Raw genomic sequence first — 23,122 nt, 5'->3', positions numbered from 1 at the left:
TTATAAAACTCAAACCAATTAAAACCAAAATAGCTTTGGTTTGGGTTCGGTTTGGGTTTAATTAAGTTCGGTTCAGTTTGGTTTGGTTTAGATTTAGTTTGGTTTACATTATTATGGTCTAGTTTGGTTCGGTGTAGTTCTGGTTGGTTATAAAATATGAAGGCATCAGTTTTATACTTCTATTAAAAAATAATCAACTCATAAACGATAGAGTGAGAATATAAAAACTTATGCAACATGATTTTATATATAATAGTATTATTTGAATCGTATTTATAATTTTTTTTAAAGATATGGAAGTTATGAAAAAATGAAAAATGAAATTTTAACTAAAATTTATAAAATGTTAATACACATATATATATATATATATATATATATATATATATATATATATATATCATATATATTTTACTATATATATATTGGATTATCGGTTTGGTTCGGTTTGGTTCGGTTTAAACCCAAACCAAACCAAACCGTTCGGGTTGAGTAAAACATGAACCAATTGGGTTATATAAAGAGCACGGTTCGGTTTGATTCGGTTTAATTTTGGTTTGGTTGGTTCGGTTCGGTTCGGTTTGGGTTTTTTGCCCACCCCTAAATTTATATATCATATAAATAAAATATACAATATTTTATTTATAAATTGTTAGTATAAAACTTTTATAATATAAATCCAATTAGTTATAAATATTAGATTTTTATATGATATACTGTGATATAATAGACGATTAAAATCACATACTATAACTATTTAAAGTAATAAATAAAAAATTTGTTTTAAAATGCTATACTAACAATTATGTAATACATATATATATATATATATATATATATAGATATTATCATTAGAACAAAGAAAAAAATTGAAGTGAAAGCAAATATTTATACGGCCACGGGTCAAACTATAGAAATAAACAACAATGACGTAAGATTTTTTTATAACAAATTTATTTTAATTTCAAATATGTTTATATATTTTATGTATTTATAAATTGTTTTATTTGTTATTAAGAATGCTAAGATTTTGGAATTGGAAAAAAATATGATCCATCTCTATACTATTTTAATTAGGAATTTAAAATTTATATCAAAATATTTTTTTAAATTTTTAATTTTTATTATAACTAAAAATGTTAATTTTCAATCTAAATTTATGTTTAAATATTACAAATATATCATTTATAAATAAAAAACTAATAACATAAAATAAATACCCGCCCGGTTGGGCGGGTCAAGATCTAGTTATTCTTATTATTTAAGTACCGAAAGTTTCTTATATATCAAAAAACGTGTGTTCCCTTGAGAATTTCACAAATAAGATGGTTTACTACAAACAAGCTTCTCTCATCTAAGTGACACACCATGTTCTTCATGGTGGCAGTTGTTATTCCGGTTCTTGATTGGAACGGGAACTAGAGGAACCAGGTTTAGAAGCAGCTTGTTTCCTGTTCTTCCTGATTCTAGCTTTCTTGGCTTTCATTCTGCGTTTCTTCTCAGCTGAGTCAACCCATTTGTAATCTGACGGTATCAAGAAAGGGTCAACTTCAGTATCCTTGTACCTGTTACTGTCGACGTCACTTGATTGGCCACCACCACGAGTACCACCTTTCATCCACGACACCAATGACGCTGAACTGTCTGATGACTTTGCATCGTGAAAAACCGGGCTAGTAGGAGGGGTTGAGAATTCCTCGGATGGTTGGAGCTCTTCAAATTTAGTGAAAGTGATGAGTACACGGACGGTTGGTATAATGGGGATCGCAATCTGCACCAATAAGCAGACAAAGACTCAGTAAGATTTTGTCTGTAACGGAATCCACAACAGGTGCAAAAGATATATATATATATATATATTTTACCTTGACGGGGAATGTTCCTGTGGGAAGTTTTGTGGTAAGGAGCTCTCTGAGCCTCCTCACGGCTTTGACCTTATTAGCTAATATGTCGAGCAGCGGAAGAAGCTCTTCTGTCTTAAGAGGGAAGTCAGGTGTTAACCACAGCACAGGTCTTAACCCTTTCTTGTACTCGCTTTCATTCTTTTTCTTCTTACCACCACCACCGCCTTTATCCTTCCCTTTCTTCCCATCTCCACCATCTTCCTTGGAACTATCACATCTTTGGCTTTTCCCTTTCTCTTTCTCTTTCTCTTTCTCTTCTGGTGCCAACTTGGAGCCTTTCTTAACCTTCGTTGTTGTTGTTGTTGTTTCTTCAACACCATCATGACCAGGTTTCCCGCCTCCTTTCTTGTTCCAACCAAACCAGCCTTTCTTCTCCTTGAGAGGAGCACCACCATCATCAACAACAACAACAACAACAACAACAACAACGTCCTTCTCCTCATCTTCAGCAGCTTCGGAGTTCCCCATCCGCAAGGCGGAATCCAGCTGCTTTCTTTCCTCAGAGGTCAACACATCCTCGAATCCACCATCGTCCCCCGCCCTTCTCATCAGTCATCGCGCCCGGAACCCTCCTCGATTTCACGCTCACCATCACATGCATCATGTCATAAACTTTAGCCTTCCAGCTCCCAACCGTCTCCAATTCGACTGAGCAACCAACTCAGCCTGAGTAACATCAACGCCAGGCCTATACATGTTAGTCCGAGACATGTGCGCCACTTCATGAGCAACCAACGAGCCAGGAGGCAAAGACGCGTCTGATCCGACCGCTGGATCCGGAACCCATCGAAACCCGCGAGCGTCATGTCAGCGCGGAGGTTCGAACCGCGCTTCCAAATCCTGTAGGTGTCCGAGGGAGCGATACGGCCGACGAAAGGGATCACCGAGCTCTCGAAATGAAACGTGATCTCCATGTACAAGTCACGCATCCTCCCCGCTTCCGCGGTTATCCTGGGGAGCCTGCGGCACCACTTGGCCCACGGCGATGGACTCCTCTCTAGTGCACACGGCTTCCTGCAGAGCGCTCCACCCGTTGTCGTTCTGGAGCGAGGGACTGGGGCTTGTAAAGAGTCTGTTTCGTTGGTGACCTCGCCGGCCTTGGGTAAGGTGGGAAGGTCAGTGACGATTCGTCGTAGAGCGGAGTGGTCATGGAGGGCGACAGCTAGATGGGCGGGACTGTGGGTGTACTTTGAGTAATCCTCCATTGGGACTCTCTCACTCAGTTCTTTTATCTAAACAAAAAGGAAAACTTGTGGTTCTGTCTGTGTGTCTGTTTTACTTTCCCTCCATTAAACAAGAAATCAACTCAGGGATTGTGTTTAGTGAACTTTGATTCTCCTACATGTACAAACAAAACATCCCTTTATCTTCTTCTTCTTCTTCTTCTTCTTCTTCAACCACAGATTCCTCGGTTATGAATTGAAAACAACCTAAAGAATTAAGGTAAAAAAATTAATCCACCAATTCTAATAGCAATGTTCTAATTCATTGGTGTCGTCCTCGTAACAAAGGACAAACGTGAAATGGAAAAGTCACCTGGGGAGGGAGGGAGGGTCGAAGAAGACGATACACCGTCGCTTTTGATTCTCTCTCTCGGAGGAAGAGAAACGCCAAGGGTTGACAATAATCGACGGTTCGATCTAACGGTTAGGAACTTACTTCCATTAATGTCCCTCTCCCTTGTAAATCTTTTGGTTGCGACCGCCACCATTTGTGTTTTGCTGTACGCTTCTCTGGAGAAAGGACGAGTGATTGCCCTTGGATTTGCTGCTTATTTACGGCTTTGCCATTTCATTTCTTCTTTTTTAAAACAATGCTTTTACATTTCCAGGGTGGCTACTTCAGCTTTCATCTCTTTTTAATACCCACCCAAACCCATCACTCTCTTTTTGTAAACCGGATCGACATCGCAGATTTAAATTTCAGTGTACGGTTTTTTTGGACCCGCAAAACTGCCTAGTTAGGACAAAGATTCTGTGGTTCCTTTGTCTTGTGAATCAAATCATACTCTTATTGGTGGGGTTACTACACTCTTCTTATTGGAACCATGTGACTGCAAAACTAAATTCATTGGATTCCTCTAAAATAACAGAGCCAAATTTACTATACCAAAAAAAAATTAAACACAAGCGCCAAGAGCTAAGACGATTGTTTTATAAATAGAGTTCTGTATACTTGGCTAACATTGAAATCTAATTGATCATATCTCTCTACCTACAAACCCCTAGAGCATGAATATGATTTCAAGTAGAGTATTAATACCCACCAAAACCTCAGATTAAAACCTGATATGATATAACGAAACTATCTGCTTCCAAGTATGCATCCACAAAGAAAAAGAAAAAAAGTAATACCAACCAATTGATTAAAGTCACATTAACAATTCTGAAAACAACAACAGAAAGATATGATGTGTAGAAAGTAACTTCGCTACAAAGTACAGATAAATAGATTAACACAAGTACAGAAAATACAAAACACCAGGGTGAACAAGTGCCAATTGTGAAACATGCAAATCAGCATTGCTCGCTGATTATTTAAATTAAATAAATGAAACTCGTTGCGCATAAAACAATAGCTATAAACTGAAATGAAAACAGAAACTTCCCAGTTTCAAACCTGAATTCACAATTGTAAACCCTGAGGAAGATGGTACCTCCCAAAGATGACCATGACCAAACAACGAATGTTGAAGCAGACAGAGGATATACTCTTCTTTCTCTTTCGTTACTTCACATAGCTCCCAAGATTTTTCGCAATGATTTTGATATTTCTTCTGTTCACTTAATACCCTGCATGATTTACCAATATGATGAAGTAAAATAAAAGCAATTCCACAAATCGGAGATTTTTTTTTTCACTTTTAGTTTTTCTTTCTTTCCCTTTTTTTTAATAAAATAAACCCACGAATTTTTAACTTATGTTGCTTATACCCCATTAGATGAACATTGCTCGGACGGATCATCACTAAGGGTTTATAAAGAGAAGAGTGATTCCATGGGAGGTTTACCTAGATGAACTCAGAAGGGAGCCTCCAATGACTCATCCCAAACCTCAGCACTTCCATTCGATGCATCTTCAACATCTTCTTCCATCGAAAGCCTTATGTACTCTCTATGTGCAAAACGGTCCCACTCTGTCAATGTAGGGTTCTCACGCTCCTGTTTCCATTTTGACATTTTTTGAAAATGTTATACAAGAGCCCCCGCCTCAATAAGCAGCAAGGTTAACATATCAGACAATGGAATACCTGACGAATGAGGAATGGATCCCGTGTCTCAAATGCCATAAATTTATTAAGATTAAAAAGGATGTTGAAGACGTTTCCAGAGAGTTTGGAGCCCTTCAGGTCATTCAGGGTTATATAGCTTTCATTCTGTGAAAAACCAACAAAACTGTAAGAGTCAGTAAAGAAGGCTGGAAACATCAACCACTTCCTATATATATCTTCCTTCAATATAAAAGAGCTCAAGCATATAATATCTAAAACAACAGGAGAAATAAATATTGCTGAACCTCTGGTCCGATCATATCAATTAGCTGACATAATATATCCTCAAAAAGAACAGCCTCTTGCGCCATACACTCCATTCGATGTAACTGCTCCTCATAAAAGAATTGCATCTCATTTCGCGTCAGTATCCCATTTGCATCCAAGTCAATGCACTTAAACCTAGTTCAATATAGACTTGTGTCAGATAAAACTCCCGAAATACTATATCTTTCTGCTACCATTGAATGATCACAGCTTACCAATATTCAAGGCTAGGCTCTGAGGATTTATCTTCTTCCGCAAGTATGAAATAGACAAAATCTTCATACCCCATTTTCCCTTCAACTTTGCTAGTGAACTTCCTAGCAACCTGAGTAGAAATTAAGGCAATCTCCATGATGACATTTATTTCAAGAGAAGAAACAGCTTTACAACAAGAAGTATGCTAACAGATCACGATTTTTCAGAACGAAACCTGGGAGAATATTCTGTCGACAATGCGGTAAGTAAGAGCATGGTTGCCATATTTCATAAGGTTTTCTTTGTCAATCAGGAAATCGTGATCAGTATCGAGCTCCCAGAACTTGCAGTATATGACATAGAAATGCTCATATGAGAAGTACCTAGTTTCCAAAGTACATAAAAAGGTGTTAATGCGAAAGAAGTGACACAAAAATACCAACTTAAAGTTCGATTCAATATTTAAAACATTGGAACAAACTCTTTATCATTACCGTAACACTTTGTTGATATCTTCTTCTTCATCAGCATGAAGCATAGCATCGATTAAATTTCCACGTTTAAGCTCCCTAAATGTAAGTCGACCATTTCCAGATCTATTTATGTAGTAAAAAATTCTGTATGTAACAGTTTCAGCTGGCCATCAAAAATACAAACCGTGTCAGAAAGCAGTACTGTTTGAAAGTTACAAGAATAAGTCTAACACAGCTAAGAAATCTTAGCTTATAAACTACATATGCAAGCTTGTCAGAGTTCCTACACAGTAATGCCACATTTTCTAGGCATCTGGCAATGATATAAACGGAAATAATCACTCGCCAGATCTAAACGACATTATACCGCACATAACAGACTCATTCTTCCTAACACAGTAGCTATTGGCTAACAATATACATCCATGGATAAAATCTACTACCAAACTCGAGCTCAACTTCCATAAATCTAAACACCATAACTCAAGGAATACCCAAGATGAGATGAAATAGGAAACTGACTAATACGTTACTGAGTTAAGACCTAACCATATCTTTCTTGGAATTCAGGTGTGCCTTGCAAAAATTCAAGCCCAGGGTGTGTCGCCAAAAGTTCTTTAAGTAGTGGCTTGAAATCATCCTGCCAGAGCAAAAGAAAGCTGAGAAATGAAAATCCAAACAGAAGAGAAAGGAGGTTGGAGAAAGAAACTAATTATCATTACTGAATAAACCAATCAAAAGAAAATTACCTTCACAAGGAAACTCTGATTTTGCTGCTTTAGTATCTTGAATATTTGAGTAGTTTTGTCCATTATCAACATGTTCCCGTTTACCCAATAATCAATAAATGCTTCCCTGCACAAACGAAAAATTGTTAAATAGTTTTACAACATTGTCAAGACCGTAATCATAACAGAGCGGGTATAAAATGAGAAGCAAGTCATGCGCATATCAGATTCCACAAAATAAAGAGCATAGAGAGACACACACACACCTGGTAACAAAACCTGTGTTATTGACATCGATCTTCCTGAAAAGCGACGTGGAGAAGAAAGACGGAAGCTTGCAGATTTCACGGGTGACTAATTTGAACTCTTGAGTATTGAAAAGGGAATAATGTTAATAAGACATTCCGTATAAGTTTCACTTGAGGTATCAGAAGAATCTCACCTTGTATTTGCAGTCCATCCGTGTGGCCGTAGAAAAAGTGGTTGACTCTAAACATACATTGCTCTTTTATCTCGCTTGGAGGTGGACGGCCATTTTGAAAATAAAACTACACCAATCTCATAAATGACTCGGTTAGAACACAATAAGGAAGAGATGCACTTATCAAAATTTGCATCGGAAGCTTTACAAACCTGAGGTATGGACTCTTTAACAGGCTCGTTGAGTACTTTAAGAGGAGAGCCTAAATTGGAAGGGGCCCTCTGTTTCATCGTACGAGGAGAACCGCAGCTTCTCGGTGAAAGCGGGGGAGCACTTCCGGCAGGGAACATGGACGGTAAAGAGTTGCTGGTGCCAGGACCTGAACCAGATGCACTCCCGGGAACGTTCAAAGGAGCTCCAGCTATTGCATCTTGAAGCAATGAAGCAACCTATATAAAACATAGTTAAAATAAAATAAAATAAAAAAAAGAGTATAAATTTAGGAATAGCATCTTCTTTGTGCCTCAGTGCTCACAACAACAAGGAAAGATCATAGCTTTGGAGCTGAAAGTCTATGGAATCGAATAAGTGAAATCCTCTAATCGAATCTACTACCTGACGGTGAGCTTCGGGGAGAGAGAGCCACTGATCGAAGAGCTTCTGAGTGAATTCGGGTCTCGATTTGAGGACGAAGGTAGACATCTCCTGAAGCTGCAGTAAGTCGGAATCGAGGGAAGCCATGTCTCCGGGAGCAACCGCGTCAAGCATAGGTCAGCTTGAATCTAAAATCTAATCAATAGAATCGGGACTGCACCAACGAAGTAGAAGATAGACAGAGAGAGAGAGAGAGAAGTGGACGTGGGGAGATCGAAAAGGGGGGCAAATCGGAAAGGGGGTGAAGAAACCCTAGATCTTAAAGGACGGAGAAAGGAATCTGATTCCAATGAGCTTCCTTCTCTCCGAGAGACTAAAAAGTGAATAGGTCTCGAGAAAGAGAAAGTGAGGGAAAAATAATAATAATGTATATTTTTATTATTTTTCTCATCTTGTAGACAAAAAAAAAGAGAAATTAATAAAATAAATGGTATTACATTTTTGTGTGGTTCGCTTATTTAATATTTTAATTTATGATTTTGTTTTGTTCTATGTCATTTATGGTTAATTAATTAAACCCAAAATGAACTTCAAACTATTCAATGTATGAAGAAGTCATAGAAAAGTTTCAAGATAAAAAGAGATTCAGTCAATTACAATTTACAACGTAACATGACCTTTTATTTTAACTTTTTAGAGTTTGATAATTTTTAAAGAAATACTTTAGGATATCACTAAAAATGTTTGTTGTTACAAATATAGATTTTAATGATCAAAATGACCAAATTTTTTTATCAAAGAGATAAATATATATATATATATTTATAATATTTGGATTAACCAATATGTATCATATGGTAAAGAGGTGGAAATTTGTGATTAAGGTTTAAAATTTAACAAAATAAAAAATAAACATTAAAATTTTGAAAATACTTTTTTTTTAAAATAGTTTTAAAAGTATTTTTTAATTTCAAAAAGAAAATTTGAAAAAAAATTTCGAATAAAAAATAAAAGAAAAGGTTTCTGAAAATTTTGAATTTAAAAACATATAATCTGAAACTGTAAAAATATTTTTATTTATATTTATATAGTATATAGTATATTTTCTCCTATTAAATTAAGTATTGATTATTTTTTTTGTTTATAATATTTTTCTTTAACAAAAACTTGAAAATAATCTATTTGTAAAATTTCAACACTAATGTATTGGATCTTATCAAAATTTTGTAGTTAAGCGTGTTTAAAAAAGAATAATACTAAAACAGATGTTCTCCACGGAAGTTTTCTTGTTCTACTCCTTTAAAAATTTGACCAAAAAAAATTATTTTGGAAAATTATCCTAATTTGTAACCGAAAGTTAATGAACATATTAAAGATTATTATATCTACCTTATAGAAAAGATATTTCATAACACGGCCGGTTGACTGGTTGTTGATTCTTTTCTTTTTCCTCGGTGGACTTGTACAATATGGCACGACACATGGTAAATGTTTTTGTAATTTTTCATATGTTTTATAAAATATAAATTGATTTAATTTTACTCTTACTGCGATTTACTTTTTTTTGTCAACAATATTTTCATTTGATGTAAAATGTTACAATGGCTTACTAGATTAGCCAGGAAATTACATATTGTTGATTTGTTATCCTGGCTTTTTTAGCTAACTGGTCAGCAACACTTGTATAGTTTCTAGAAACATACTTGAATGTGAATACATTTTGCTTAGCTATATAAATTATGTCCTGAATAATAGGATATGCTTGGTTAATAAGACGAGGACCTCTTCCCACTTTGTCTAACTCCATAGCTAAGCTTTTGGACAGCTCCATGCAGTCTGTAAGAAATGTAACATTATTGAAGTTTAAGGAGTAGAGTTGCTGAGCAGCTGATAAGATAGCCATTGCTTCTGCACTGTAAGGCGAACTTGTGGGGTTGATTGCAGAGCTACCATGGAGTATATGAGTGCCTTCTTTGCTGAACAAGGACCACCCTATACCAACTTTGTCCGTTGGAGACTTCCATGAAGCATCTACAACACAATAATAATTTGTTTGAAGCTGGAGAATATTGTTAGTAGAATTTTGGGAGGTTTGTTGAGTAGTGTGTTGCTCCGTAACAATATGCATTATTACTTCCTTCCAAACTTTTTCATCCATAATTGCTGAATGCACAACTTGGACTATGTGATCTCTTTTATTATCAAAGATGATCTTGTTGCGCATCTTCCAAATTCTCCAGCCTGTGAAGAAAGCTCTGTTTCTGCAGAGGTTGATGTTAGCTTTTTCAATTAGATATTGAAAAAATTGCAGCACAGCTGTATCGGCTTGTGGATACTCCGGAATATCTCCCAACACAAAAGACCAGATTTCTTTAGCCACTCTGCAATTTATTAGCATATGTTGGAGTGTTTCAACTTCTTCTCCACAAACCTGGCAGTTTTGATCAACCTTTATCCCTCTCTTTTTTTAAATTTGCTGCTACGGGGAGGGCATTGTGAAGCACCTTCCACCAAAATAATCTCAACTTAGGTGGCAGTTTCTGTTTCCATAATTTAGATATAAGTTCATTTTGAAGTTGAGTATAAGGAGAGAGATTAACCTGATTATTGAGACTTTCTTCATCAATTTGTTTTTGAACATAGTAGCCGGTCTTGACAGTGTAGGATCCTGACTTGTTTAGAGACCAAACTACTATATCTTGCGCACCTGTATAACTCGGTCGAATTTGTGTAACTCTTTGTATATCTTGCTGTTGAAATAGATTATGTATTTTATTAATATCCCAGTGTCGAGTTCCTGTTATAAATAAGTCCTTGACCAACAGGTTTGGATATAATGAAGCACCAGGACCTACTGGGATATTATTTTGATCACCTTGAAGCCACGGGTCTTTCCAAACTCTTACTCTTTCTCCATTACCAATCACCCATCTTAGTCCTTTTTGTATCAGTGGTTGTGTTTGAATGATACTCCTCCATGCTAGACTGGATGTTTGGTATTTTTTAGCTTCCATAAAGCCCGTCCTTCTATAGTATTTAGCTTTATACACTCGGGCAAGCAGAGAAGAAGGCTGGGTTATTAGTCTCCATGCTTGTTTCGCTAACAAGGCTTTATTAAATGCCATCATGTCTCTTAATCCCAATCCTCCTTCCTTTTTTGAGGCTGTGATCTTCTTCCATGCAATCCATGGTATCTTGTATTTTTCTTTATCTGCAGACCACCAAAACCTTCGCATTGCTTTTGTGATTTCCTGAATTATGGTATTGGGTAGCATGAAGCAGGACATAGTGTAAGTGGGTATTGCTGTTATAACAGCCTTTAACATAACTTCTTTGCCTGCTGGTGATAAGTACTTGGAATACCAACTATCTATTTTATTCATTATTCTATCTTTGATGTATTGAAACACTTCTTTTCTTTTCTTTCCTATATATTCCGGCAATCCTAAATACTTACCAAAACCACCCACTTTAGATATACCAAGAGCTCTAGCAATTTGTTCTCGAGTAGAGTTTGGAGTACCTTTACTAAAGGAGATTGCCGACTTGGTGTAGTTAATCTCCTGACCCGATGCTTGTTGGTAGATATTCAGTAGAGTGGAGATATTGTTTGCCTCCTCCATTGTTGCTTTACAAAAAAGGAGTGAGTCGTCAGCAAAAAGTAAATGTGAGATAGCTGGACCACTTTTAGATGCTTTAAAGCCGTGAATCCTTTTGTTCTGAATATTTTGTTTGATCAATCTAGATAAGCCCTCTGTGCACAGAATATATAAATAGGGTGATATAGGATCACCTTGCCTAAGCCCTCGTTGTGGCTTTATAGATCTTGATTGTTCCCCGTTGATCATGATCCTATATGTGACCGTTGTGATGCAGGTTCTGATCCATGCTCTCCACTGATAACAGAAACCCATTCTTTCCATCACTGCATCTAGAAAATCCCATTCTACTTTATCAAAAGCTTTTGCAATGTCAAGCTTTAAAGCCATAAACTTTTGCTTCAGGTTCTTAGTGTGGAGGGAGTGCATAAGCTCATGTGCTATGAGGACATTATCTGTGATTAATCTTTCAGGTATAAAAGCAGTCTGGTTTTCAGATATTATAGAGTTTAGCCAAGGTTTTAGACGTTCTGCCAGGATCTTCGATACAGTTTTATAGGCTACATTGGCTAAACTTATGGGTCTATAGTCTTTGATGGTTATTGGGTTCTCTATTTTTGGTATTAAGCAGATATGGGTTTGGTTTAGCTTAGGGTCTAGATGATTATGTTCAAAGAAATGGTTAATAAAAGAGAGAAGACCTGGTTTAATGGCGTTCCAGTGCTGACGATAAAATGCTGCCGTCATGCCATCAGGCCCAGGTGCCTTGTCCGGGTTCATGGCTAGGATGGCATCCTTGATTTCCTTCTCTGTTACTGGTCTTGTAAGGCTTCTGTTAATATCGTCAGTGACTGTATTGGGTATGCCTTCCATAAGTTGAGAGTTCAACTTGATTCCTTTACTAGTGTAAAGTCGACAAAAATAGCTTTCAATATGGCTATGAATGTCTTTCATATCCTTGTAAACTCTCCCATGGTCATCTTGAATGTGCACAATCCGATTATAGCTCCTTCTTTGTTTTGTTTTGGAGTGAAAGAACTTTGTATTCTTGTCTCCAGCTTGGAGCCATAGCACTCTACTTTTTGTTCTCCAATACTCTTCTTCTAATCTGTATTGCAACTGAAGTTCAGCCTTTAGCTTACCAAGGAGAACATAATCAATATATGGTGCTTCATAAGCTTTCTGGATATCTTGTTTTAACTTGGCGATTTGTTTTCCAGAGTTAGTATTATGTGCACTCCTCCATTTGGATAGAGCTGATCGGCACTTATTTATAATATCATATATATCTCCTCTTGATAAGTTTGTTCCTTCTTGAGTACAGACCTGCTCTATCACTTCCTTTAATCCTGGGAGCATTCGCCATCTATTGTCATATCTAAAAAGCTTAGAATTCTTCCATTTTGAACCTTCTGTGTTCAGAAGTAGAGGCATGTGATCTGAACCTATCCAAGGTAGCAGGCCTGCGATTTACAGTTTACAGAACTGAATTTTTAAGATATTTATTAAATTAATTTGCTCATGAATACATCATCACAAATAAAATTGTATTTTATTAATTATTTTCCTTTAAATTTTAATATTTTTTATTTTATTATAAAAAGTATTGTAGGAATTTTTTAAATTCTTATTTTAAAAATAACGAGTTAAATTTATTATTATTGAAAGTATACCTAAATGTTAATTTATCGTCTAAAATAATTAGAAAATACAGATTAAACTTATTATATTTTCAAAATTTAATAGTTTTAACTTAAAAATTTATCATAATAAATTCAAAATCAAATCGGTTTACAAATATAAGTCAAATATTTTAATTTCATCAAATTAAATAATATAAGATAGATGTTTGCATTTAAAATACAGATAAAAATAGACTATATAATAATACGAATAAATAAAAAGTTTCAAAAAAATACGAATAAATAAAATTAAGCCACGATAATAACGAAAGCGAGCATCTTAAAGAATATACTAATGTTAGTCACTAGAGTCCTTTATCAAAATGCGAAATGTCTTATTATACACAAAAGAAAAAAAAATAGAAATTATTAAATTCATGTCAAGAATACAAGGAAATTAAAAAGCATCGAATTATTTCATTTTTTTTAAGGATATATTTGTAACACAAAACAAAACTAAATAGGAGTTGGAAAGAAAAATAAATAAAACGAGCGGTGTTCCTGTGTCCAAGCCTCTCGTCTTCTTGTGAAGCTTTTGTATATATACAACTCCTCTCCCTCCTCCGCTCAAATCCTTCACCTCTCTCTCTCTCTCTGCATTATCTCTTCAGATTCTCCAGCTCTCTCTCAGGTAAAGATCTAATCTTTCATCAAATCTAGGGTTCTTAAAACAACAACTCATATTCAGATTTGGGATCTCTGTAACAATTGTGTGTTCTGTGTATATAGAAAACTTTGCGTAATTCACCTCGAATCCAATGCACCAATCTTAGATTTGTGTACCCTTTTGCTTTAGAGTTTATCTGATTGTAAAAATCTAATTTTTTTATAGAATTTATCAGATAAAAATCATATCTTTGCATGAGATCTGACTTGTTCCCAAGTTGCTGGATAACAGTGAGATCACAAAGATTCACACTTTTTATGTTTTCTGATTAGATTTGTGTGTTTGTGTGTTTTCTAGAATGGCTGCAACCACCAATGGAAGTAGTGATTATGGTGCATACACATACAAGGAGCTTGAAAGAGAGCTCTACTGGCCTTCAGAGAAGCTGAGGATCTCCATCACTGGCGCTGGTGGGTTCATCGCTTCCCACATTGCTCGCCGTTTGAAGCACGAGGGGCACTACGTCATTGCTTCTGACTGGAAGAAGAATGAGCACATGACTGAGGACATGTTCTGCGACGAGTTCCACCTCGTTGACCTCAGGGTCATGGAGAATTGCCTCAAGGTCACTGACGGCGTTGATCACGTCTTTAACTTGGCTGCTGATATGGGTGGTATGGGTTTCATCCAGTCCAACCACTCGGTGATTATGTATAATAACACCATGATTAGCTTCAACATGATTGAGGCTGCTAGGATCAATGGGATCAAGAGGTCAGAATTGTAGCTACTGTTTCTTTTTTTCTTTATGTATACAGAGTTTAAAGATTGGAACTTTTTGTTGTGGGTGTGTTTCAGGTTCTTCTATGCTTCAAGTGCATGTATCTATCCGGAGTTCAAGCAGCTGGAAACTACCAATGTGAGCCTCAAGGAGTCAGATGCTTGGCCTGCTGAGGTTTGTGATATCATTCAGATGTTCTTCCTGAAGATGAAAGAGTTTTTTTTTAAGCCATGAGTTGTATTGTTATTATAGCCTCAAGATGCTTATGGTTTGGAGAAACTTGCAACGGAGGAGCTGTGCAAGCATTACAACAAAGATTTTGGCATTGAGTGCCGCATTGGAAGGTTCCACAACATTTACGGTCCCTTTGGAACATGGAAAGGTAAGCAAAGCAGACAGACAAACAAACAAACAATCTCCAGTGTTTGAGCGCTTGGTGTTATTTGCTTTATTACTATTGTTGTTTAATATTTTGCTGTTAACTTGTAGGTGGAAGAGAGAAGGCTCCAGCTGCTTTCTGCAGGAAGGCTCTGACCTCCACAGATAGGTTTGAGATGTGGGGAGATGGGCTTCAAACCCGTTCATTTACCTTCATTGATGAGTGTGTTGAAGGTGTACTCAGGTGAAAGGCCTTAGCTCTAAATCACAAATGAAAATACATGTGTAGTTGTTTTTTTTTTCTGAAAATTGTTTTGCCTTTTAGGTTGACAAAGTCAGACTTCCGTGAGCCGGTGAACATTGGAAGCGATGAGATGGTGAGCATGAATGAGATGGCTGAGATGGTTCTCAGCTTTGAGGAAAAGAAGCTTCCAATTCACCACATTCCAGGACCTGAAGGTGTTCGTGGCCGTAACTCGGACAACAATCTGATCAAAGAGAAGCTTGGTTGGGCTCCAACAATGAGATTGAAGGTACTAAAAGCACTATTGTTCTTTAGTAGCTCCAAAGATAAGATGGAGAAACTGAATGTTTATGACTGATTTTGTGTGGTTAAACAGGAGGGGCTTAGAATAACCTACTTCTGGATAAAGGAACAGATTGAGAAAGAGAAGGCTAAAGGCAGTGATGTGACGCTTTACGGTTCATCAAAGGTGGTTGGGACTCAAGCACCGGTTCAGCTAGGATCGCTCCGTGCTGCTGATGGAAAAGAGTAAATTGGATGGGTTACACTACTATCAAACTTGGCCTTATTTAATAATTTAAGGTCAGGAATTATGTTTTAGATATAAGGTCTTAGGTAAGCTTTCCTATGAAAAAAGGAAAAAGCCAATAATAAGTGTTTTTTGGATTTGAGTATCCTTCTCTTCTTTCTTCTTCTGCTCTTTCTGTAGCAAACTTCTAATTCTTGTTTTTTTATTATTATTTTTAGTTGAAGAAGTCGATTATACTTGTCTATTTTCTTGTGGTCCTTTCACACAACATGTGCACCATCCATTGTCAACTTGATGATGCTGGTAGTGGTACCAAAAGGTCAAGTTGCCAAGAGTCTTGTGATATTTTCTTTCATCTTATCAGTATCTGATATTACTGTCTTTCACACATCTCTAGGGGTTAGAGATCACTTCCCATGCTTTCTCTGCCATTCACTTCTTTTTTTTTCCCCATTCCTCGGCCAAAACAAATCATATCTCTCTTGGATCTTGTTCGCTTAGCTGTCGGATCAATAAAATAAGTAGGCAAGTGGAGATTGTTAAACATATAAAGAAAAGTCACATGCTGGAACTCTCATTTTCAAAACTAGCTTTTGTTGTATGCTGCATTTATCATATTTAGAGGCAGCGATAATATCAATCAGGGTGTTACTAAGATTCTAGGGATATACAACAGTAATATATGAATCTTTCCTCTATCTTTCTTGTTAATGAGATTGAAATAGCCGCTCTAGAGTTTGTTAGCACTCAGCAGAATAAACCACCGCTGTTGGATTCAATCAACTCAACTTTCCTGAGTATATTCTTTAGAGCATATCCATAAACCCATCTTCAGATGTTTCTTTCTCTCCGTTACTCAACTGAGAAAATATAGCCTCATAGAGAATAGACACTGATTCTTTCTCTGAAGATTCCGGAGGCAATCCCAACTCTTTTCCCTTCTTTAGCATCAGAGTCTTTATAAGATCCAGTGAAAATAATCAACGTTATGGACAATGCTTAAGTGTTTCTCATTATATGGCCACCTGATATTTCTTGTATAACTGCCTGCAGGAGTTCAGTAAAGTGTGCTTGTCCAAGTTCTTCCTCACCATCAGCATCGTGCTTCCTACTGATATCATCTAAGGTGGAAATTTTGTTCCAGACTAGCCAGAAACAATTCAGAGGACTCTTTCCTTAGCGTTATATATAGTTAAGGCCTGCGTTATTGGGCTACAGAAGTCCTTATGAGCAAACCTTTCAAAAAACTTACTGGAGTAAGTAGAGGAGAAATCACCAAAACTAGTCTAATAAGATGGCATCGGAGTACATGTTGGGAGCAATATAAGTATTGGATGATTGAGGAGATCAACTGTAATCGTATACAATCTTCAGATTATAGTGAGGTTTTAATAATTTACAATAGATGTGATCCGCAATATATACATCTTACTCTTAAAATATCTCTTATAGTAACTAACTATGTCTGAAGTCTACAGTAATGCGACTTCAATAATTTGTAGCAGTTTCATTCCATGCCAGTGCAACAAACATAGAAGCTTCTACATGGTTTTGTGAAGTTTAAGAATTGTCTCTGCTTACATAAAACAGAAGATGTATACTAGGTCGAGATTTAGCATGCATGATCACCTATAAGCAAGGATTTAAGTACAATACATGATCTCAACAAACCAATGCGGAGAAAGTGACTATAAAGATAAACCACAACCACACAAAATATGAATAACAGTACTCGATTTTCTATGAATAGACCAAACATTGTGGACCAAGAAAAACGTGGAGCAGACGTTCAAAACATACTAGCTTTTGCTAAATGATGCACACACACCACACTACTCAATACTCACCTACTATAACCCTTGTTCTTAAAATGACTAATAGAGCCCTTACAGAATTCTAATAGTGATTTAAACGTTTACAAGTTTGTAAAGAAAATGCTGGCTGTTTTGCTTTTGCCCCCCCCCCCGCCCCCTTACTCAGAAATTGTCTTTGCCATATTTCTGTTTCAAATAACTTGAGTCATATTATTCTAACAACTGTTTTCTGAAAATGTCACCAAAAAAATGGTGGCCTTAATTATTAACAGAAGCATCAAGAATTATGTATAGTACAGCTAGACGTTGTGGTGTTCAATGGGTCATATTTGGTGTAGACGTTGTGGGAGTTAGTTGGGTAATTTTCAGTGTGTCATAGGGTTGTGCCAAACTATCGCTGGTTCAATGGACCACAGCTTTTATTTTGGGATAATATTTTATTGGTTGTGTATGATTATTATTTAGGGGTGGGCAAAAAAACCAAACCGAAACGAACCGCATCGAACCGATTCAACCGAAGTTAAACCGACTCAAATCAAACTGTGCTTTTTAAATAACTCAATTTGTTCATGTTTTACTCAACCGGAATGGTTTGGTTTGGTTTAAACCAAACCAAATCGATAATCTAATATATTTTTATCTATCCATATATATACATAACGTATTATAAATTTTAGTTAAAGTTTTGTTTTCTATTTTTCTTTAACTTCCATATATCTTCTAAAATTTCAGTTATAATTCAAATAATACTATTATATATATTCTCTAATCCTAATATCTAAAAATTATACTCAAAACAAAACTTAAAAACTATAAGCATCTAAATCGTAGCCGTCTTGTCTCGTTCTTCTCCATTATCTATTGTCTAAAGGTAAAATTATGTAACAAAGTTAACATTTGATATTTTTAGTTTTTAGATACATTTTTTGTTTACTTTTAGTAATATATTTTTAGCTAACAAAGTTTATATTCTCATTTGATCTTTTATAGTTCGCATATCCAAACTATACCGAACCAAACTAAACCATAATAAAGTAAACCGAACTAAATCAAAGCCAAATCAAATTAAATCTAAACCAAACCGAATCAAACCGAACCAAAAATAAACCCAAACCGAATTCAAACCAGAGCTACTTTAGTTTTAATTGGATTGAGTTTTATAAAATCCAAATTAACCAAACCGGACCCAAACCGAATCCGAAACTAAATCGATATGCCCACCCCTATTGATACCTTCCAGTGGCACTAATGGCAGTATGTCAGATCAGGTTATCTGAATCATGATCTGATGAACTATTTACAAAAAACAAATTGCGTTAGATCTAAAAAAGAAGTAAATTAAGCAGAAAAAGTAAGGTTTCTTAGATGTACTCACATGGCAACTAGTTGAACCGGATTATCAGAATTCACATCAAAGACAAAAATATCTCCTTTTTGGTTTCCTAATGTAATAGTAAATGATTTAAAATAATAAAATACAACATATATATTGTAAACTTTTTTTCTTACCCACTGCAATCCAAACTTCGAAATCCACTATCTTTAATAGGGAAAAGCAAACACTTGCTTATCCAAACAGCGGACACAGTCAATGCTATGAAACGATACTCTTTTAAGTTTTATTGGTTTACCATACTGTTCTCCATTTACGGTCTTGTAATTTTGTTAGTCCACCGATTAGCAACATAAGCTCCTAACAAGTATTAAATATTAAACCAAGTAAACACATTTGTCAAACCACATATTTTAAACAAATAAAATATTTTTTTTTTACCTTGTAGATACATCAGTCTCACACATTTGTCTGCACAAGAACTGAACACCAGATATCTATTTGAAAGATAAAAAGACTAAAACAAACATTGAAACACATCAGTTATTGGCAAAACTAAAAATGTAAAAAAATATTAGTTGATAATTACTTACCGCTGAAAGAAGTGCATGTGAGTTCTGGCATCATTTTACAAAGCATACACAAGGTTTTAATACCTCACAATCGAACTGATTTATCCTGAAAGGTTTCCATTATAGCTAAAGATTAAATAACAAAAAATATTGTAAAATAAACATGAAATATTGTATCACCTTGCTTGAACTTAACACAAGTGCATCATTTTATGGACTACATTGTGTGTCACTGATATCATCTTTATGAACAGACAAAGTCTGTAAATCAATATTAAACATGAGAATAAAAAAACACTATTTGTTTATGAATGACTTGGATTATGCTCATTAATCCTCCAGAAAGTATGTAATGCTTATCTTCTTTAGTTGTCCAGCTGACAGCAAAAAAAGATTCATTGACTTGATGCAAACACAATATGGAGAATTTCAGACTTAGAATATAAATTAATTGACATCATAAAATAAATTGCTACCTGATCATCTAAATAACATATCTGTTTTATAGCCGGATTAGTTGCATCATCATAACTCAACTCATAAGCAGTACTCTATAAAAACAAAACATATAAACCAAATAAAAAGTGCATAATGGTATTAAAAAAATTTAAGGAAATCATCTCACCATGTTTTCACCAACATCAAAACACTCAGATTTATGGTACAGATAATTAGATGCGACTGCATATAATTTCTGGGGAATGCTTGATTTTTTTCCAAACACTATACTGAATGCCAACGGTTGGATTCATCTCGTGCATTATACTAGATTCAACCTCCATTATCATGTGAAAAAAAAACATTTAGACTTCATTTCAAAATATTAACAAAAATATTACAGCTAAAGTAATCATGTTAAGGCCATAGCTAACTTTTTCTAGAAAATGAGTCTGTAAATCAATAAACAAATATCTTTTTGCAATTAGATGAAATTCAAGCACAAAAATAACTATAAATACACTTCTTCAAGTCTGAACAAGACAATAATAACATGTTCTTGAAATAGTCTAAGAAACAAACATCTAAAGTAGTAGAGATACACAAATCTGGTGGTGGTGAAGACGACACCTTGTACCTTGTTAGTTGGCTGGATGGTCACTGTCTTCTTGTTTGCAAGACTTGAATCCACGTTACAAGCATATCATATATTAGAGAATCCATAGACAAACGTCATAATCCCATACAAATCTTTAAAGCGCAAAACCTAAAGTAGCCACATTTTTCACTGATCTTATATTATTCAAACACAAAACGTAAACTTTCATCCATGAGAACATACCCTGGTCTATTTATTAGCTAGCCGGATGACTAGGGTTTTAAACAATCAACAATGGGTTTATATTCTTCAACCAAATATGAAATTTTCTTAAGAAAAGTCCAAATGAACAATGAGTTTCTCTGGAATATACACACACTGTGAGGAGGTAGTGGATAAAGGAGATGGTGGACAAAGGAGATCGTGGACGAACTAGCTTTGGCGAAGAAGGAAAGAAGGTGGTGGAAGAAGGAATTTTGGCGAAGAAAGAAAGAAGATGGTATATGAAGGAGATGGAGGAGGAAGTTGGTTAAACCCACACAAACCGTGAAGATGAACCTTACACCAAAAACATCGTTATCTTTTTTTTTACGGTTAAGAGCATCTCCAATATAAAATTTTATTTTTTCTTTTATAATGGAATCGAATTTTACTTTAACCTCACTCCATTTTAGAGTAGAAAATTGAGTAATTAACAAAAAAAATAAAATTATTACTCCATTTCTTTTAGTAATTCTATTGTTTATTCTAAAATATAGTGGAATATAGAGTGATGTAGAACATTTCTTATTTCAAACTCTATTTAGAGTAAAATATGGAGTATGATTTAAGATACTAAGATGAATTTGAAAAGATGTGAACCATCCAGTAAAACTCAATTGTTTACAAAAAAGATGACATTCTTTTTTTTTTCTATTCTAATAGTGTTAACAGCCTTTTATTTTTTTTTAACTCAATCCTAAATTGGCCCTAATTACGGAAGTTAGCACTAAAGTGCTTAACTTTTTTGGATGGGCCGAGCCCTTATATATTAATATCTAGTAACAAGCAATGGAGATCGAGATATCAAGAGTTAGTATGAACAATAACATAACAATATGCAAAAACTAAATGGACCCACGAAAAATGCAACTTGAGTTTTGATAGATTCTTATCCAAAACGATAAAGTTTAGTACATTTCTATAAATCTAACTTGACATTAAAAAAAACTCTCATGTCTCTCTCGGATCTCTCCTTATAGAATGCAATTGGGAAAAGAGAAATACTTGGGTTCACCCCTAGAGTGAACCTTTAGGTTCACCCAACCAATAGGATTTCGTTATTTCATATTCAGTATCTTTTAAAAAAGGAAACAAAATATTGTCAAGTTTTATTATGTTTTTAAAATAAAAAATAAATAGAAAATAATAGTAGTAGCAAAAAAGATTTTATATTTAAAATACCGTAAACAAAATACAAAACCCTAAACCCTAAATCATAAACCCTAAACCCATGGATAAATCCTAAATCTTTTGATTTTTTTAAAAATATACTTTTAACACAATCGGCAAAACACTAAACCCTAAATACTAAACCCTAAACCCTAAATACTAAACCCTAAACCCTTGGGTAAACCTTAAACCCTTGGATAAATCCTAAATTCTAGGATTTAGAATTTATCCAAGTGTTTTGGATTTACCAAGGGTTTAGGGTTTATCCAAGGGTTTAGGATTTAGGGTTTAATGTTGGTTGACGGTATTAAAAGTATATTTTCTTAAAGGTGTTTTTGTTTGCAATTATTATTATTTTTATTTATTTTTATTTTTATTTTTAAAATATAATAAAACTTGACAATATTTTGTTTCCTTTTTTAAAAGATACTGAATATGAAATAACGAAATCTTATTGGCTGGGTGAACCTAAAGGTTCACTCTAGGGATGAACCCAAGAATTTCTCTTGGGAAAATATTAAATGGATCCACGTATTGAAGTATAAGTTTCAAAACCAACAACGACGACTTAAAACTATATTAGATCTTCTTTACGACGCCAAATGACTAAAACACCCTTATCGACACGTCAGTCTGACTTGGATTTGACCCCAAAAGCGTTGGAAAACAATACTAATTTCCAATAAGGCGAAAATAATATTATTACGTGTAGGCTTGTGATTGAAACAACAATATTACATCAAAGGCCCTCATAGCCTTTATGCTTCAATAAATTACATCAATATTTTCTTCCACCCACTAATGTCATTTTTAATGTATATAAACATGCATCTTATTATATAAAGCTTGATTCTTTAAAGTTACTAATTAACATGATCGCGACACGTGTCAATAAAAATTTTAAGATTGCGACATGTGTTAATCTATATATTATAATTAAAAATATATATTAAGATAATAACATAAACAAATTTTGTTAAAAAGTAATTGTAAGTAATTATTTGATAGTAATTTTCCTTTTTAAAATCCTAAACAAAACATAGTTGTAAATAATTATTTGATAGTAATTTTCCTTTTAATATTTTTAAAGAGGTTAAAATTTATAGTGATATAAAATATATATACCAAGATAACAAAAACAAATTTTGAAATAAATTAATTTTGAAATTGATTTAATAGTAAAAAGGAAATTTTTAAAAATACTTAATAATATTCTAAAATTACTTAATAGGAAATTTGGTTCTTCAAAATTGTTAATTAACA

At 34.7% G+C, this 23,122-nt stretch overlaps 2 protein-coding genes, 1 long non-coding RNA gene and 1 pseudogene across 3 annotated transcripts; 1 reads left to right on the top strand and 3 right to left on the bottom strand.

Moving 5' to 3' along the window:
• Positions 1 to 1,213: 1,213 nt before the first annotated feature.
• LOC108850258 (uncharacterized) lies at positions 1,214 to 4,176 on the bottom strand (annotated as a pseudogene).
• A 154-nt stretch (positions 4,177 to 4,330) lies between these two features.
• Positions 4,331 to 8,260, bottom strand: LOC108854442 (serine/threonine protein phosphatase 2A regulatory subunit B''beta). Its single transcript, XM_018628006.2, has 13 exons — positions 7,875 to 8,260; positions 7,472 to 7,708; positions 7,281 to 7,386; positions 7,105 to 7,204; positions 6,860 to 6,965; positions 6,660 to 6,750; positions 6,132 to 6,273; positions 5,873 to 6,020; positions 5,658 to 5,767; positions 5,421 to 5,577; positions 5,155 to 5,280; positions 4,915 to 5,065; positions 4,331 to 4,696 (listed from the first exon to the last, which is right to left on the bottom strand). The coding sequence occupies exons 1-12, from the start codon at positions 8,025 to 8,027 to the stop codon at positions 4,925 to 4,927; spliced, it is 1,617 nt and encodes a 538-aa protein (XP_018483508.1). The 5' UTR covers positions 8,028 to 8,260; the 3' UTR covers positions 4,331 to 4,696; positions 4,915 to 4,924.
• Positions 8,261 to 13,603: 5,343 nt separating this feature from the next.
• On the top strand, positions 13,604 to 15,917 carry LOC108855455 (GDP-mannose 3,5-epimerase). The gene is made up of 7 exons (XM_018629287.2): positions 13,604 to 13,765; positions 14,099 to 14,515; positions 14,600 to 14,696; positions 14,775 to 14,904; positions 15,012 to 15,144; positions 15,226 to 15,433; positions 15,521 to 15,917. The coding sequence occupies exons 2-7, from the start codon at positions 14,100 to 14,102 to the stop codon at positions 15,674 to 15,676; spliced, it is 1,140 nt and encodes a 379-aa protein (XP_018484789.1). The 5' UTR covers positions 13,604 to 13,765; position 14,099; the 3' UTR covers positions 15,677 to 15,917.
• A 2,422-nt stretch (positions 15,918 to 18,339) lies between these two features.
• LOC130511003 (uncharacterized) lies at positions 18,340 to 20,886 on the bottom strand. The gene is made up of 3 exons (XR_008944787.1): positions 19,414 to 20,886; positions 19,262 to 19,337; positions 18,340 to 19,180 (listed from the first exon to the last, which is right to left on the bottom strand). It is a non-coding gene; the product is annotated as an uncharacterized LOC130511003 (long non-coding RNA).
• Positions 20,887 to 23,122: the final 2,236 nt, after the last annotated feature.

The sequence above is a fragment of the Raphanus sativus genome, chromosome 4, assembly GCF_000801105.2.
Source record: "Raphanus sativus cultivar WK10039 chromosome 4, ASM80110v3, whole genome shotgun sequence".
In the NCBI taxonomy this organism is placed as follows: domain Eukaryota; kingdom Viridiplantae; phylum Streptophyta; class Magnoliopsida; order Brassicales; family Brassicaceae; genus Raphanus; species Raphanus sativus.
This window is presented reverse-complemented; position numbering and strand designations above follow the sequence as displayed.

What these genes read in the sequence shown, in the direction of transcription:
- LOC108855455 (XM_018629287.2), top strand. Translation starts at nt 14,100, where the DNA reads ATGGCTGCAACCACCAATGGAAGTAGTGATTATGGTGCATACACATAC. An exon ending in TCCCTTTGGAACATGGAAAG is followed by an intron (nt 14,905 to 15,011) that starts GTAAGCAAAGCA and finishes GTTAACTTGTAG; the next exon opens with GTGGAAGAGAGAAGGCTCCA. An exon ending in CTCCAACAATGAGATTGAAG is followed by an intron (nt 15,434 to 15,520) that starts GTACTAAAAGCA and finishes GTGGTTAAACAG; the next exon opens with GAGGGGCTTAGAATAACCTA.
- LOC108854442 (XM_018628006.2), bottom strand. Translation starts at nt 8,027, where the DNA reads ATGCTTGACGCGGTTGCTCCCGGAGACATGGCTTCCCTCGATTCCGAC. An exon ending in GATATCAACAAAGTGTTACG is followed by an intron (nt 6,021 to 6,131) that starts GTAATGATAAAG and finishes TTTGGAAACTAG; the next exon opens with GTACTTCTCATATGAGCATT. An exon ending in GAGCCTAGCCTTGAATATTG is followed by an intron (nt 5,578 to 5,657) that starts GTAAGCTGTGAT and finishes ATATTGAACTAG; the next exon opens with GTTTAAGTGCATTGACTTGG.